The sequence below is a fragment of the Pteropus alecto genome, unplaced genomic scaffold, assembly GCF_000325575.1.
Source record: "Pteropus alecto unplaced genomic scaffold, ASM32557v1 scaffold177, whole genome shotgun sequence".
NCBI classification, from domain to species: Eukaryota; Metazoa; Chordata; class Mammalia; order Chiroptera; family Pteropodidae; genus Pteropus; species Pteropus alecto.
Window position 1 is genome coordinate 6764332 of NW_006442207.1, and position 16733 is coordinate 6781064.

Here is a 16733-nt window from a genome sequence, read left to right on the forward strand (position 1 = left end):
GAGAAAAAGGGGGAGGAAAGGCAGCCAGGCATGATAACTCGGAAATAGACTTGAAGATCATTGAATGCAGCCTCCGCGTTTTACACATGTGGAAACTGGGACCCAGAGAGACCGAGGCAGAGTTCTGCCCTGCACAATTCCAGAGTCACCAGCCATACTGTGTTTCATGTAGATGATGACTCCTGGAGTTGTGCCGGGTTAAGGAACACATTCGAGGTCATAGAGGTAGTCGGAGAATCAGAACTTGACGACAGGCATTTCAACTCCAAGATCCTCTCCATGTCCCATGAAACACCTTAGTCCAGCGTGTTCTTCCACGGGGGTCATTTGGTACTCAACAGAAACCCGTGGAGTAGGCAGTGTAGGCAGGGAGCCATGATTCACAGCTGAGGATGCCAGGCACCCAAAGGCCCCACTCACTCCAGAGGTCACTATATGGGGGCTATGCCAGGACAGGAGCAACCCCAGCTCCCAAATCCCAACCAAAGCCCTCTCCTGGGCCCAGAATGGACAACAATAACAAAACAATAAAAAAATAAATGATTAAAGAAAAAAAGAAATTCATGAGCACAAAAGAAAGGGCAAGAATGTCTTCCAAAAGACTACAGAAATCCCCCACTGCCTGAAAAGGTATGGTGCAGGGTAACTGTTCTGGCACACAAATTCTATCTCAATAAAACCACCACTTAAAAGAAACTGGCCTAAACACCCTCGAAGTTTGCGATGTCAACTTTTGACAAAGAATTTGATTAAGACGTTTAATCGAATGCTCTTTTTATCCTTGTTTTTTTTTCCTGTATAGTTTACAAAGAATTATGAAACCTCAGCGCTATACGATTGTTAGGTAGCATCATATATCCCATTTTACAGATGGCAAAACCAGGGCCAGAGATATGAAGTGAGCTATGGGATCCAGCCAGGATGAGAATTCGGAGTGTCCTCTGAGCGCGTGGGCGCTGATCTGTGTTCTTGCTGAGAATGAGGGTTTGGGCTGGGAAAACGCGAGTGATAGACAGAATAAGGAGGAGCAGCCTGTGGTTTCGGGGCCGCAGGTCAGGCCTAGGGCACAGGGAAGGGATGTAAAATGGTCAAGCCAGGGAGCGGTCTCTTGCCAGCTCAAACTATAAAAGGAAAGAATGAGAAAGAGAAGGTGGTGATCCCGTCCCCTTTGGTGACGAAGTAGGAGGTCGAGGAGCCAGTACACTGCTGCTCAAGAAAAGGCCAGGAACTCAGCACTAATCAAGATGCCCACCCAAAAAGGAGCCTCGCAGTTTTGGCAAATGGTCCCTTTCATCTGATTGTATCCACAAAGGTTGCTCCTTCATAAGCATATGAATGTGTCACCTACAAGTAAACAGATCATCCAGGCTTCTACTGTCACCCAGCACCTCAACTGCTTAAACTGGACCACAAGCAGAGACCCAAGGCCAAGCATGGAAAAAACTGGGGCTGTGGGCCTGGGCCAAGAGGCTGTCACCCACGACACCTCCTTCTACCCCACCTGAGACCACCTGTCCTTCCACCAGGGTAGTCTGTCAACACCTGAGGGTAGAACGAGAAGGTACATCTGGAGGTGATCCCGCTAAGTGGGTCTTCTTGCCTACCCACCTGGGGCCACAAAATGGAAGCTGCCTACTGCATCGTGCTGGGAAAGGCTGGTCCCCAGAAGACCTGCTGCAGCGCTGCCGCCACACAAGCCAACACATGAGCGACCAGAGGTCGCCAAAGCTGGCAGGAGCCATCAGGACCCATGACAGGGAGATGTGATGAGATCTGCCTTCACTGCAGAGGCCACATCCTGGGTCCCGAATCTGTGGCTCACACTGCCAAGCTGGAATAGGCAAAGTCTAAAGAATGTGCCCCCCAAACTGGGTTAAATGTACCATGCCAACTTTTCAGAACATATAAATTCCCTGAGGGGGTTAGATGGGGGACTTTCTGTGACAAAAAGAATCCCTAAAGTTCCCCAAACTTTCCTTCTGGTCTTCTGGAACCTCAAAGTCTGGTGATTGTTCCTTTCAGCCCAGACCCAGGAAAGCACTGGGTAGGAGGAGGATCATGCCCTTCCCCTCTGGGGTGCCACCTGACGAAGGGCAGAGTGGGCCAAGCAGGCACTACGGATGAAAATATCCTCTAGTGTCCCATGCAGTCCCCCAGGGGTCAAAGAGATGAACCTAGAGTGCTTTGTGGGCTAAAAGAGCCTCTTCTTGGCTTAAGTATTTCCTTGCCCCTTATTTTTCTACCCATAACATCCTCCTGAGGCTGCTTTCAGCCCAGCACCCTCTGAAGCGACGTCTATCCAGGTCCCATGTCTCCAGTGAGATAGGGCATTGGGTTGCTGGTCCTCACACAGCCAGCACCGGCACAGAGCCTGGCATGGAACAGGTACTCCATGATACCCGTTCCAGCATGAATGGCTGGAGCGACAGAGAAACATTAAGACAATCTTCAAAAACTATATGCCAGGGCTGGCAGTCACCAGCATTGTGACACCCCTTTGAGGACCACAGGTCAGTTCTTCTACTTTAAGTGATAATTCCAAATTGTTGGCATTCTCTGGCCCAAACACTCCACCAGTTGCCAACTCAGAAAGGGACAGAAGCGGCCAAAGACTTTTAAATGACAGAATCAACTTCTCACAGCCCTAAGAAAATCCTTTCAGTCTTCCTCGTCAGGTCTGGCCTCATCCTCCTGTGGTTAAAGGTGTAAAGGAGGCAGGTAAACTAAAGCTGTGATTACCACAGAAAAGTGAAAATGAGAGAGAACTGAGTAGGTCTATGAAGACATTCTGGGTATCTTTTTCTTGTAGGACATTGCAAACATACACAAAAGCAGGGAGAATGGTATCTTGAATCCCCACATATCCATGTTCACTGTCAATAATTCTGACCAATTTCATTTCATCTATACCCCACCATCCCACCCTACCCCCACTGCACAGAGTGTTCTGAGGCAAATTCCAGTCACGGCATCTTTTCATCCATTCTGTGATGACACTGATGGGGCTCAACGACCCCACAGGGGACCATCCACAGCGCTGACGGTCAACACATCTTGCTGCATTTAAGACAAGGGTGAGATGCCAAGCCCCATGTGGTCCTAGGGAGGTGCTGGCACCCTCAGAGGGAAGCAGTGCTGCTTGAAAATAAAAAAAAGCGGCCCCAGCTCTGCCTCCAGCTGGCTGGGTCATCTGGGGTCAAGGACTGTTGTCTGTGGGAGACTCACTTTCTCCATCTGTAAAGGTGAGATAATGAGGCCCATCTGGCATCCACCAAGCACCTCAGGGCATAGCAGGCTACACTGATAAAAGCTGCAGAGTGCTGGACCAACATAAAAGGAGCTGCTAGAGGGTTTTGTGCCCTCTGACCCCTCCACAGCTCTTTTACATGCCTCAAGAGTCCTGGAAAGATGCTGAAACCTTCCAGATGAGCCCTGAGCTCGCCAGAGCCAGACACTGTCACAGCAGCCCCGGTCGTTTTCAAGGCTCTATATCTCTTCTCACCTGACTCCTGCCACCTAGGATGCACCCTTCATTTAGCTAATCTGCCTCATCCTTCAAGGCCCTGCTCAGTAATCGCTCCCACCTTTATGCAACCAAATCACAACTGCCTTTTGCCACTGAACTATTAAGAGTTCCTGCACTTACACACTCATGTTTAAATCCTGTATAATTTTGCACGAGAATAGCTTGTCTCCCCAGTTAGAGAGCAAACTCTCCCCAAGTGAGGACCATGTCTCATATTCACCGTAGCTCTCAGCAATAACGTCATATGTGGAGAAGACCCACAACCATCATTTGCTGATTTCACCTTCCTGTTGCTCTGAAACCAGGCCCTCTGCCTCCAGACTGCCTGAGAGCCCCAATCTTACCCCAAATCTACCGAAGGGGACTGAAAACTGCCTGGACAATTCTGAGGCAGTGACTGGGAGACAATGGTTTACATTATTCGAGTTCCCCTCTGTATGTAAGACGCTATGATTCTGGAGGAGTCTCTGTAGAATAAACCAGAAAATAATTCAATCTTCTTGTCTGCAGGAAGAAAAACACTCACTTTTGATTTTTCCTTCCGCTTTCATCTTTCTTATTCGTTCCTCGCATTTGTTGGACACCTGCTATGTGAAAGGTTCTTCCTTAAATGCCCTGAGGAATAGAACCTCTGCCACAAAGAGTGTATGGAGAGATAAGATTACTGGCATGAGGAAACGTTCAAGAGAGATGAGAAGTATCTTAAAATCTCTCCTCCTCCACTTTGTCTGGTGAGCAAAAGGTAAAGCTACAAAGAAAAACCAATCAAAGTTTCCCCCCACCTCTGGCAAGCCCTGGTGGGACCCCACGTGGTGGTCCCTTTGGCCCAGAGACACTTATGGATGCAGTGTTTTGCTGTCTACCTCCCTAGTAGCCATTCTCCCTTCTCCACTCCTTCTCTGAGGATGTAGCAGGTGACACAGACTTAGCCAATCACAGCCTGGCCTCCTCTGGCCACAGAGATTGGTTCAGGGAAGGACACGTGTTCTCAGCCAGCCGGATCAGAGTGACTCTCTGGACTTCAGTGGGAGCTACTCAGAAAACTCTGGCTTTCTCTTGTTGAAGGAAAAGAGGATGAGAAGCCAGAGCTGCGGAAGTCAGTGAGGCCATCACGCCACCTAGAGGAGAGAGCCCGGGTCTGCCAAGGGCCATCCCAGGGAGACTCCAAAAGCAAAGCCAAGTGAGCAGAAGGAAAAGTGGAGAGAAGCCAAGTCTTGATGACATCACTTGGGCCCTGAATCCAGCCGGGCCTCCAGCCAAAGCTGGATTTTTCATTTACATGAGCCAATAAATTCCTTTTTTTAAACTTTAGTCAATATGCTTAAATGAGACAAATTTCTGTTACCTGCAAAGTCCTAGCTGATGTCAACATAGGAACCATAATGCATACATTACTATGTAGATGAAACATCTTTTGAGATGCTTTCACATAGGGGCAGTGTGACAGCTCGGGGAGCAGGGGATCCTTACTAAAGGTCAGAAAACAGTGTGTTTTAGACCCTTGCTGTTCAAGGTGTGTGCTGAGGACCAGCCGTCAGCATCTCCTGGGAGCTTGTTAGAAACACAGAATCACAGCCCTGCTCCCGACACACTGAATCAGAGATGTTAACAAGATCCGCACGTTAAAATTTCAGACGCTCTTTTAGAATACTATGTCTGCAGCTTACTGACTGGGTGACTAATTACCTGATTTCTCTCTGATTTTTCAGTGGACAATGAAGATCATAATAACACAATATAGAGATGCAAATACAGTGCAAAACCAAAACAGTCCTACGTTTTAATCTAGGCTCTTCCAGTAACTACAGTTGTGAGCAAGTTACTGAACTTCTATGAGCCTCAGATTCCCCATCTGTTAACCTGAGATAATAACACCCGTCTGACAGGACTGATGCTAGGATTACAGGAGAAAATGTACGTAAAGTGCCTGGCACAGTACTTGACACAGAGTACCAGGATTCAATCAAAGGTACATATTCTTGTTATCATTGTACTTTTATAATTAGTGTTATTATCCAAGGAAGAAAGATTGTGAGGCTCAAAGAGACAATGTATGAAAAAAGGATGCTTACCACCAAAACTCTAAAGATATATAGTCCTTTACTGATCTGTAAACTGAGGCTCACAGAGATGAAGTAACTTGTCCAAGCTCATCAAGCAGGAAGGGGTAGAGCCTAGGTTGGCACCAACACCCTCTAACTCGGCACAGGTCACAAGGCTGTGGATGGCTCTGTATTTACCTATGCTTCCTCCCACCGCACTGTGAGCTCCTCCACAAGCTTGCTACCTCCACACCCACGGTACCGGCCTAGTTCCCACCCACAGTGGGCACAACATTTGCTGAATGCAAATCTGGACCATAGGACCTCTTAAAGAACCCTCGGTTTTTGCACCACCCCAAAACTATCTCCCTTGGCAAGGTACTGCAGTGCCTGGTACCTTAATTTAGGAAGCTGAGTATGGTTATTAATCCTAATTAGAATTTACAACAACATTTCATTTGGAGACCAAAGCTCCACTGAGAATTCAGTGCAGAAATTCAATTCTAGCCCCCGGGTAGAATCAGAACGGGAACTTTGGCTGGGTACAGAATGGGGTGGGACCTTTCACTTGTTTGAGAAAAGCCCCATGATTTCATTAGTGAGAAAAAAATGCCAGGTTCTGCCAGAACTGTTGGCAAAGGAACCTCAAAAGCAGTACTGCAAGCAAAGCAGAATCAGAGCTTTGGCAACTGGTTGACATATGACCAATTTACATATGCAGATTTATGAGAACTAGTCCTGTCCAGAAACAGCCACTCGGCCTTTGTCTTCTGGCTTAAAGGCAGATTGAGGGTTTTGGGTCTTAAACAAAATAACCCTAAGTAAATGTGGAATGAGCTGAAGTGACCTGGAACATCTCTATTAAATGGGACAGTAGTAAAACATACGATAAGAAGGGAGATTTAAACACAAATATAGGATTAATTACCATAAATCCAAATGGACTAAGTGATCTAATTAAGTGAACTCCTGCAAACCATTAAGAAGACACATCTAAAAGAGAAGCATGGGCAACGATTGGAAAAAAAACTTCCCACCAGAGAAAATCCAAATGAAAGAGCCGATAAGCATATGAAAAAGTGCTCGATCTCAATTAGTAATCAGGAAAATAAAAAGTAAAATTCTGATAAGCTATCTATCACACTCTCCCGGACAGGCAAAAATTAAAAAGTCAGACCAGACAAAATGTTAGCAAGAATGTGGACCATTGAAAGCTCTCAGACACTTCTAGTAGGAGTATAAATTTGGGACAACTAATTTTGAAAACAGCTTGCTATATTATCTAGGAAATTTGCCCTGTAATCCAGCAATTCCACTCCGAGTTGTGTACCCACTCCTAGTTAATTACACGCTCATGTACAGGTGTACCAGATAACATGTTTGAGAATGTTCACAGCAGCATTGTCCCTAACACTCTAAAACTAGACACACCCCAAATGTCCATCAATGGTGGAATGGATAACTAAATTTATAGTCATACGATGGAAATTGATACAACAATGAAAATAAATAGACACACCCAACATGGATGGCATACTGTTGAATGAAAGAGGCCAGACATGAAAGAACACAGACAGTATGATTCCATTCATATAAAGTTCAAAAATAGGTGAAACTAAACTTACTGTTAAAGAAGGCAGAAATGGTAGTGGAACTACAAGTTAAAGCAAGGAAATGATCATTTTTACAGTCGGCGGAGTGCAGAGGGGGACACTGAGTGTGAGGAGGGGCTCAGAGGGGCTCCGGGGTTCTGTCGGTGTCCTATTTATTGACTTTGGTGGTGGTTTTATGGGACTTATGGGGTTTCCACCCGTTATTGCTTTTTAAACTGTATAACACATAATTACTCACTTTTCTGTATGTACATTGTACTTCACAATAAAAAAAAAAAAAAAGAAAGAAAAGAAAGAAAGAGAAAACAAATGTAGAACAAGCTAAAACAAAAACAAAAGTCCTGTTTGGAATGATCTGAATTCACCTGAGCTCTGACAGTGGCCAATTTAGCCATGTGTTGCTTAGAAGGATTTCTATGGGGCCGAAGACATAAATATAGAGGATGGAAGAAAAAATAAGAGATCAAGGCAGGTGACTAAGGAATAAAGTTACTGAAGACCTGTATGAGTAGAGGAGATTATATTCAGGGCTTATGCCTGGAACTCCCACCTCTGGAAAGCAACCACCTTTCCCTTCTTACTTCATCCTCCAAGACTTCCCCTGTCAATCCCACGGGCCCCAGGTAGTTAGTCATCCTGTCTCAAGCATCCCTTTGCATTTCGTACTTGCATCAATGAGCACTTATCTTGCTATGTTATAATGGTTTGCCTTTCCACGTGACATCCTCAAAGGAAGTGGGTAATTTTTGGATCTCTTCCTGTCCTCTCTTTCCTGACAAGAAGACTTTCAAATGAATGACTGAATGAATAAGAGAATACTTTACCTTCAGCTGCAACTCCTTGTATCTCTTAGACATTCGAATGAGCAACTTCTCACCATTGATCATAGCAGATTTTTCTTGGTAATACTGGACCATGGCCTGGGCAGCTTCTGTGTAAGCCATCTCTAAAAAGGCCTAGGAAAGAAAGGAAGGACCTACATTGGACTTGACTTGCATGGTCTTAAAATTCAGTACAAGGTATGATTCCATGTATTGGAAGTTCTAGAGTACAGAAAACGAATCGATGGTGATAGAAATCAGAGTTGAGCATTCCTCTGGGGTGGGGTGGAGCGGGGTATTGACTGGGAAGGGGGATAAGGAAACCTTCTGAGGTTCTGGAAAGGTTCTGTATCTTGATCTGCGTGGTAATTACATGGGCGTACACATGTAAAACATTCATGTAGTTGTGCAATTAAGATGAGTGCACTTTAGAGTATGTATTTTATACCTCAATAAAAAGAAAAAAAAATCAGTACAAGAAAGAGCTCTCTTTGATCCCATCTGTTCAAAGAGACCTATTTATTGACTTCACCAAAAGCGCTCATTATAAGATGGCCCCCCTCTCTTGATCTCCATGGTTACCAAACATTACTCTTAATTATGTATGTCCATCCTGGGCTACGCCATGCCACAGGAGCCCCTCTGGGATGGGAGGGTCCATTAAACCACAGTTTCCCAGGGGAGGAGTGCACAGGGGAGGGTGAGTTTATTGCACAAGTGACCTTGGGTGGATCCCTGCAAAATCTGTTATTTAGTGGTGGCAACAGCAAAAGACAGGGACACAAACCCTGGGTAGCTGAGCTCTCACTTTCTTGGCAAAGAAAGAAATATACTAAAAAAAAAAAACAAAAACCACGAGGGCTTCCTAGGCTTGAATGAAGGTCACGTCTCTGTGAGTTAAAGAGAAAGGAAAATCCTCAGTTATGTTTCCACAGCGTTTTCCCTCTTTATTTCACTGTTCTGATTTTTAAAAATAACAACTTACAAAGAAATGGTCTTTCTCATTCAACTGGTGTCTACGGAGATTGTCTAAATAGACGATTTTGACTAACCTGTCAGTTTTCCTGTAGCTGCTGTGGCGGATTCATTACTGTTACTCTTTCTTAGATTCGTTTGGTTTGTACTGATCTGGTCCCTCCATGTTGAGAAGGAACCGCGGTCAGGGACAAGGGGGCCCTTACTGTGAACGCCTCCTCCCCCACTGCCTCGAAGAAGCTCATCCTCCCTCCTTCCCTCACATTTGTTTTTGAATTGCAGATATGCTTTTCTCCGTGCTGTCACAGTCATGGCAGAAATGTGGGAGACTAAGAAGTCAAGATGATATAGAGTTTTATTCAAATTCTGCCACCCGGCTTTCTCTGTTCATGTAAACGTTTTAGCACCTCTACTTCTCAACTGTCGAATGCGAATATTAATTCAATGAATCTCACCACATTAATGTGGCAGCCGAATATGGGACATTTACCCAAAATAGAATTCTGAGAAGCAAGAACAAAGAGAGAAAGTGAGTAGTCTAAGCCAGCTTGGTGGAGGAAGACCACTGATGACCCGATGTGGCTTTGAGTCTCTAAAGTTTATGCCTTGATTAAGAAAGGAATTTCTCCTGTGCCTGTTCTTCTGTAAAAATATATTTATTAACAGTGTAATACAAAATATTCTTATTTCTGGCCATTCTCAGTATAAACTCTCTCTTTTGATGCTAGAAATGAAAACAAGCACATGAACTCCCAAGGATTCAATTAATCTCCACAGGTTAAGGATTCTTAGTTCCTTAGTCTTACTGAGCATCCATTAATTCCCACCTAGTCTCCCGCTGTGAGACCCACGGCCTCGGATGCTAACATCAAGGATCAGTGAAAATATGTTTCCAGTCAATTGTTGGCAGGTTCCAAATCCAGGCCTCAGTGATGAGAAATTTAGAATGTAAGGCTGGAGCGTTAGCTTGGGGGGTTGGTGACAGAGTGAAAAGGCTCAAGTCCATGGATTTCTATGTTGGGGGCCAGTTAGCTTTCCTATGTCAATGAGCACCTCATTCCAAAGCACTTCCTCACCTCTAGGCAACTCACAAAGGCCTGTCTGTAGCCATCATGAGAAGGGTAAGGTAAAACAAGGGGACTGAAACACCACCACCACCAAAAACCTCTGCGCTGTTCCGACAGGAGTCAGCCGTGCATTACCTCTTGATGTTAAGAACAGCTTCTTGTGGTACATATATACAATGGAATATTACTCAGCCATAAGAAGAGATGAGATACTGCCATTTGCGACAACATGGTTGCATCGCGAGATAATCATGCTAAGCGAAATAAGCCAGACAGAAAAAGTTGAAAATCACATGACATCATTTATATGTAGGATATAAGCAACAAATGAACAGGACAAATAGAGACTCATGGACATGGACTATAGACTAGTGGTTACCAGAGGGTAGGGGTTGGGGGAGGAGTGGGGACGTAGATGGGGTAAAATACGTGGTGACAGAAAGAAATCTTACTATGGGAGGTGAACACACAGTGTAAACCTATATATGCCTTACTGTTAAAGTGTACAGCTGAAACGTATTGGATTTCACCCAAGTTTGCCACCATAAATAATCAATTAATCAATTAATTAATTTTAAAAAAAGAATAGCTTCTTAAAACAAACATAAACAATGTATATCGTTTCCTTCCACCAATTAATTAATTTTAAAAAAAGAACAGCTTCTTAAAACAAACAAACAAACATAAACAATGTATATCGTTTCCTTCCACCAAGGTGTGATCTACACAGTACGCACCATTGTGAAAGTGCCCAGCCCTACCTGATTGGTAGACTTCATGAGGATGTAATTCGTGACCTTTCCGAAGGGCAGACCCAGGTTGATGACGTCATTCTCAGTGCAGCTTCCTTCAGGGAGATTGCAGATGTGCACCACGCGGCCGGCACCCATTTTCCGCTGTGCAAACTAGTGCAAACGAAGAACAGTGGCTGGTCTTTATTCCAGACATGTTCCTAACGGCTATCTCCCCCAAATAATGACTGCAAAACTATAATTTACAAAATTAATGCGGAAAAAGAATCCATTCATGAACACATACGAAAATGTCGATTTTATGCCATCTGTATGCAGAAAAGATTCACAACATTTTTAATGAACAATCACACCCCGGGCTGTTGAAAATATAAAGAGATGGGCATATGTTGCTGGTGGGAGGTATCTATGATCTTTTGAGAATAAACTTTAGCAATATTAAATAAAACTTAAAATATACATAGTCCACAATCCTGCCAACTCGTTTTTGGGAATCTACCCTACAGAAATACATGCACCAATATGTAAATACTTAGATACAAGGACATTTGTTGCAGTAATTTATAAGGCAGCAAAAAATTTTGAAAACTGCCCGGGTGTCCAAAAATAGAGTAATGACTGAATAAGTGATGATTCAAGCATGCCATGGAAAACTACATAGCCATTAAAAGGAGGAGGGAGATGAGCTGATAAGAAGTCATTTTTAAGGTAGAGTAAGTTAAAAACAGGTTGCCAAGTCACATGTGTAGTATGATGTCATTTTTGTAAAACAAAACAAAAAATCAAACATATATGAGGAGATAGATAACGCAAGTGCTGTAATTCTGATAATGATTGGAATAGGGGAATGAGTATACAGGGGTTACTGATACTAGTCTCCACTGTTCTGTCCTTTTGAAACTTTTCCCAAAGAAAAAAATTTAAAAGATATCAGCACAGAAGAGAAAAGTGTGGGAGGATATATATTAACTTGTCAACACTGGTTATCTTCAAAGAACAGAACTAGAAAGGAGGAGGAAGAGGAGAGAGATTTAACCTTTTTCTTACATACCTCATATTATTTGACTTACAATTTTTACAAAATCCCAATAAAGAAAAAAAAAAAAGAACATAGAAAGAATTTGTGGGAACCTAATCCACAGACATAGACATTTACAGTAACAACCTACGGTTTAGGACAGTGACTTTCAAAATTTGGTTGGCCTTGGAATGCTTTCTCCAAACAAAAGCTTGCTCACCAGCCCGATATATTCAACACATAAGAGGAGCTGCTCTAGACAAACCCTGGGGTCCAGTACCCTGCTGTCACTTCCAGATGGGAGTCCTAAAGACACCTCTACGGTACACAGTTTGGAAGCCAACAGCTGGGCCTAATCAAATCTTCTGGAGAAGGAAGTGCGTGTGGCCCGTGAAAACCTTAATCAGCCTGGAGTCTCCAAGAGGTTCAAGAATTAGTCACCATAAGCCAAACCAACCTAGAGAGAAGGATGCAATTTTTCAAACCCGAAATACATTCTAATAGCATAGCCTACATTTGCATAATCACTATTTTCTACAATAAAGTCGACTTCAACATCTAATTACATTTGACGTGGGTCCAGCTCTGCTAAAGTAATACGGAAGGAGAGTCTGAGGTCCCATCCCTAACAAGAGCTAATAATTGGGTCATTCTGCCGTGAAAAGCCCTCCCTCGTCTAATCTGGGCTGAGGACAATTAAAGTTTATAAGAATTTCCTTTTATGGTTCAGCCCTGAACTGTAGAAACCCAAGTGCCCCTTTCAGATCTCCCCATCTGCAATGTCCAGAGGTCAAACACTTTCCCAAAGGAGAACAGGGCTCAGTGTGTGGCCCCAGGTGGCTCTCAAGGTCCTCCAGGGATGACAGGAGGAGGGCCTGTGCCTTATATTAGCGTGAGTGATCCACATAAAGACACAGACCCAGCTGAACTCTGAGACAAGGCAATGTGGTTGGTCCTCTGAGTTCATCAGTGGGATGGCTGAGGCTGGATGCTCTGCCCGGCACCTCTTAGTGGGGCACGTTTCTGCCACATGTGACTTAGCTGTGGTTGGCCTGGGCTGATGTGTGCTTAGACAACAGAGCAAACATGCAGGATGGTTCTGTGCCAATCCCCGCTCTGCTCCTTGCCTGTCCAGTTGCCTAATGACTAGGTACGAGGGCCAGTGCCTCTCTCATTGTCTCCTCCAGACTGAAAAAGCAACTCAAGAGGCTTTTATTCAAGTGTGAGAGCAGCAAAAGCTGCTACGAGGCGGTGGAACATGCCTCCTGGAGAATAAACACTCGCAGCTGCCAGTCACCAAGGAGCGAGATGAATGCACGCTGCAGACCTTGTTAGAGAAGCCCCAGAATGAATGGGTCTCGAGGTTTTCACTCAAAGTTTAAAATACATTCTATGCGTGCATTTTTTTCTCTCAGGATTTTTAATCAGAAATAGAAGCTGGATTTTATGGATTCTCTTGTTGTCAGTTAAGATAATCACAAGACCTCTAATATTCTTTCCAGTTAATGATGTTAATTAGGAGCTTTCCAAGTGGAACTACAAATGAGCTTAGGTCTGCCAGATATTGATCCCTCAGGGTGGAGGCCAACTTGCTCCAGTGACCATGAGCGGCTTCTTCAGTTAACCAGTTTATCATTTTCTAAGTAAGCCAGGCAATGAAAATCTTGAGAACTGAAAATCTTAAGGATTGCTGTGTTCAGGGTTTGCTTTGTGTTGTGTCCGGCTTCAGAGCACATGAAATATCCCATCCAGTTAGAAAGAAAGTTTTCTTACATGCTCCAGGCATACCTCATTTTATTGCACTTCGCACACACTGTGTCTTTGACAAAGTGAAGGGAAGATGCTCCACCAGCGAAAAGATTATGACTCACTGAAGGCTCTGATGATAGCATTTTTTTAAGCAATGAAGTATTTTTAAATTAAGGTACATACATTGTTTTTTAAACATAATGCTACTGCACACTTCATAGACTACAGTATACTGTAAACATAACTTTTATATTCACTGGGAAACCAAAATAATTCATGTGACTGACTCGCTTTATTGCAATATTCGCTTTATTGTGGTGGTCTGGAACAAAACCCACAGTATCTCCAAGATATGCCTGCATATTCTTTGCAAATATTTGATTTAGGAAAGTTCAGTCTGCATTCTTTTCCGTCATTGATCTAAAATACCTTTTTGTTAAACTCAAGTAGGTTTGAAATCATATTTGATTATTCATAGAAGGTATAGATTTATATGCATAATCCCTCTAACCTATTCTCTAACAGTTTATATAAACATGGCTATTATTTGCCTTGTATCCTATGGGAGACCTGAATGCTGAGGAAGAAAGGGAGGGAGGGAGGAAAATGGGAAGGTAAGAGGAAGGGATGATGCCATTTTTAGGTGGGACACCTACAGTAAAATTTGTTCACTGGGGGTACAGACCACCCTGAGTGCCTTTGAGCAGCAGCGTGATATTGTACGCTATTCCCAACCTGAGTTCTCTAATAAGTCCTGAAGGGTCTTTGAAGGTAATAATATTCAAGGGAGGGTCATTATTTTTGACATTTAAAAAAACCTGAGTTGAGATCATACTTTGAGTTTCTTGATTCTATCAATATGGTCACCCTGGTTAGATCTTAGGCTGATTAGAAAGTCTGATTGGTGTGTCTGTATTTCTGATTAATAAAAATGGGTAACTAGTTAATTACTCACTAATATAAGTACTTTGGCAGATTGGATACTTTTCCAAACATGGGGTACAGAACAGTGGCTGCTTGGGGTAGGAGTAAATAATTAAAAGGGGTTTGGGCTGTAAAAAGATTGGACTTTCTGATGTAATGGGAAAAAAAAGCCTAGAAGACAGAGGACCTGGATTCAAGTCCCATCTCGGCCACTGATTAGGTACGTGACAGGGACAAACTAGTTCTCCTTTCTGGGCCTTAGTTTCTCAGTGTCTGGAATGAAGGAGGTAGCCTCTTGTCTAAAGTCCTTTCCAAATGTAAAATATCCATGCTTATGTAGCTCTAAGCTCTAAAATTCCACTCTGCCCAGAAGCCTTGCCAAGCTAAGATCCAGGATAACTTTCCCCAACTGTGTGGGACATAAACAGTGTCTTTCTCACTCTGGTCCCAATGAGTGTGATGTTTGCCCTCCGTCCCTATGTGATCATCTGGTTCAGCATGCATATGTTCATCTTTCAGACACGCCTGTGTGTGCTGGTGGCAGTCGCATCTTTACAGGATTGAAGGTAAGCTCCAAGCAGTGAGTACCTTGCTGATAAGCTCTGGCACTCCCTGAATGACTCTGCATCCACACTGCCTCGTAGGGTTGAGATGCTATGCTGAGATGAACTAAGGACACACGAGCCTGGTGCCTCTCTGATGACAGACACACATCATGGGTGTGCCAGGGCAATGGGGACATTGGATAGACTTGGATCTGTACCTGCTCCCTAGTGACTAACCATGGGCAAGTTACCGAATTTCTCCAAGCCTGAGTTTGCTTGTCTATAAAACAGGGAGAATAAAAATTGATTCCACGAGACTGCTTAGAGGAAAAAAATGCCACAATGTATATAAAGTGCGTTAGTGCAATGTCTGGCATCCAGCAGCCTCCTATAAATGTTTGCCTCCTTTCCTCCAACAGTTAAAGGGTGTGCTATGATGATCCTAGACGGAGCGGGGGGTGGGGGGAGGGAGGATATAACTGTACTATGGTCATTTAAGAGAAAGTCTGGGTTCTTAGGAAATTCCTACTGACGTAGTTATGGGCAAAGAGGTGCAAAGTCTCCGATGGTTCAAGAAAAAACAGGCAAAAACATGAATGATTAGATAGATAGACAGACAGACAGATAAATAGATAGATAGATAGAAAGATAGAGAGATGGGTGAACAGATGGACGGATGAGTGGATGATTAGACAGACAGATAGAGATGGTTGGACAGTTTGACAATAGAGAGAGAGGGACGCACACAGAAAGAAACACAGAGAATGATAAATGGGCCAAAATGTAAAGGAATAGTGAATCTGGCCAAAAGGTATATGGATGTTCCTTATACCTTTCTTGCAACTTCTCTGTAAGTCTGGATTACATTAAAATTAAAAGTTACCAAAAATACACTTTAAAAGCTGTGCTCTGAGGCAGAGGAGTAGATGGGTTTAGAGAGAATCATAAGACCTTGCCAACTTGAATTTTTGGTGTGAGGTGTTGATGGGCCCTGTTAACATCTCACCCACTGCTCTGCCCACTGAGCTTCTGGGAGGCACACATGTGACAGGTGCATTTGAAATTTCCCAGCCCAAGGTCAAATCTCTAAGAGAGCTAAGATGTCAAGGGTTGTAACCAAAGCCCTAATTACTAACCTGAAGAGACAGTCGTCCCTCCTCAGCCTGGAGGACACCTCAAGCCAGCTCTGACCTGGAATGAGCCCTATGCGATCACAGGCCTAGGCTGCTCATTTCCCGTGCTGCGGTCACTCGTTTAAAACCAGATGCTGCTTCTACTGGTTCATGTGGCTGTGTCCCAGACCTCTCCACTCATCCACAAATTCTTTATAAATGGATGGAAATGGGAAAGGAGCAAACGGACTTGTGTAGGGAGATTCTGAGACCTTTCACTGCCCTCTGATGCAGGTGGGAATAGGCTTCGCAGATGAGTTCAAAGAACAGCCCAATTCAAATAACTCAGAGTTGCAATAAAAATGTGGCTTAGGGCAATAGGCCTGCGGGGTGAGACGAGTCTCTCAAAGTGCTTCCTAGAGCTACAAATATAGATTCATTCGGTCTTTAATAAAAAACTTCTGTGCTCCAGCCTGATCTCCTTTAGGTGTGACCTAATTTCATCTGGCACACAGTCTGTGGGCCTCTGCTGGTTCTGTGCTAAAGACACCTGATGACAGTCACGAGGCAAATGTCTTGCTTTTGAATG

At 43.8% G+C, this 16733-nt stretch overlaps 1 protein-coding gene across 1 annotated transcript in view; it reads right to left on the reverse strand.

Moving 5' to 3' along the window:
* Nucleotides 1-16733, reverse strand: part of RBM20 (RNA binding motif protein 20) — a 57998-nt gene that overhangs the window by 23598 nt on the left and 17667 nt on the right. The window contains exons 10-11 of the mRNA XM_015596316.2: nt 10806-10949; nt 8006-8137 (exon numbers count right to left, since the gene is read on the reverse strand). Coding sequence (XP_015451802.1) covers nt 8006-8137; nt 10806-10949 — 276 coding nt within the window. The remainder of the gene's footprint in view (nt 1-8005; nt 8138-10805; nt 10950-16733) is intronic.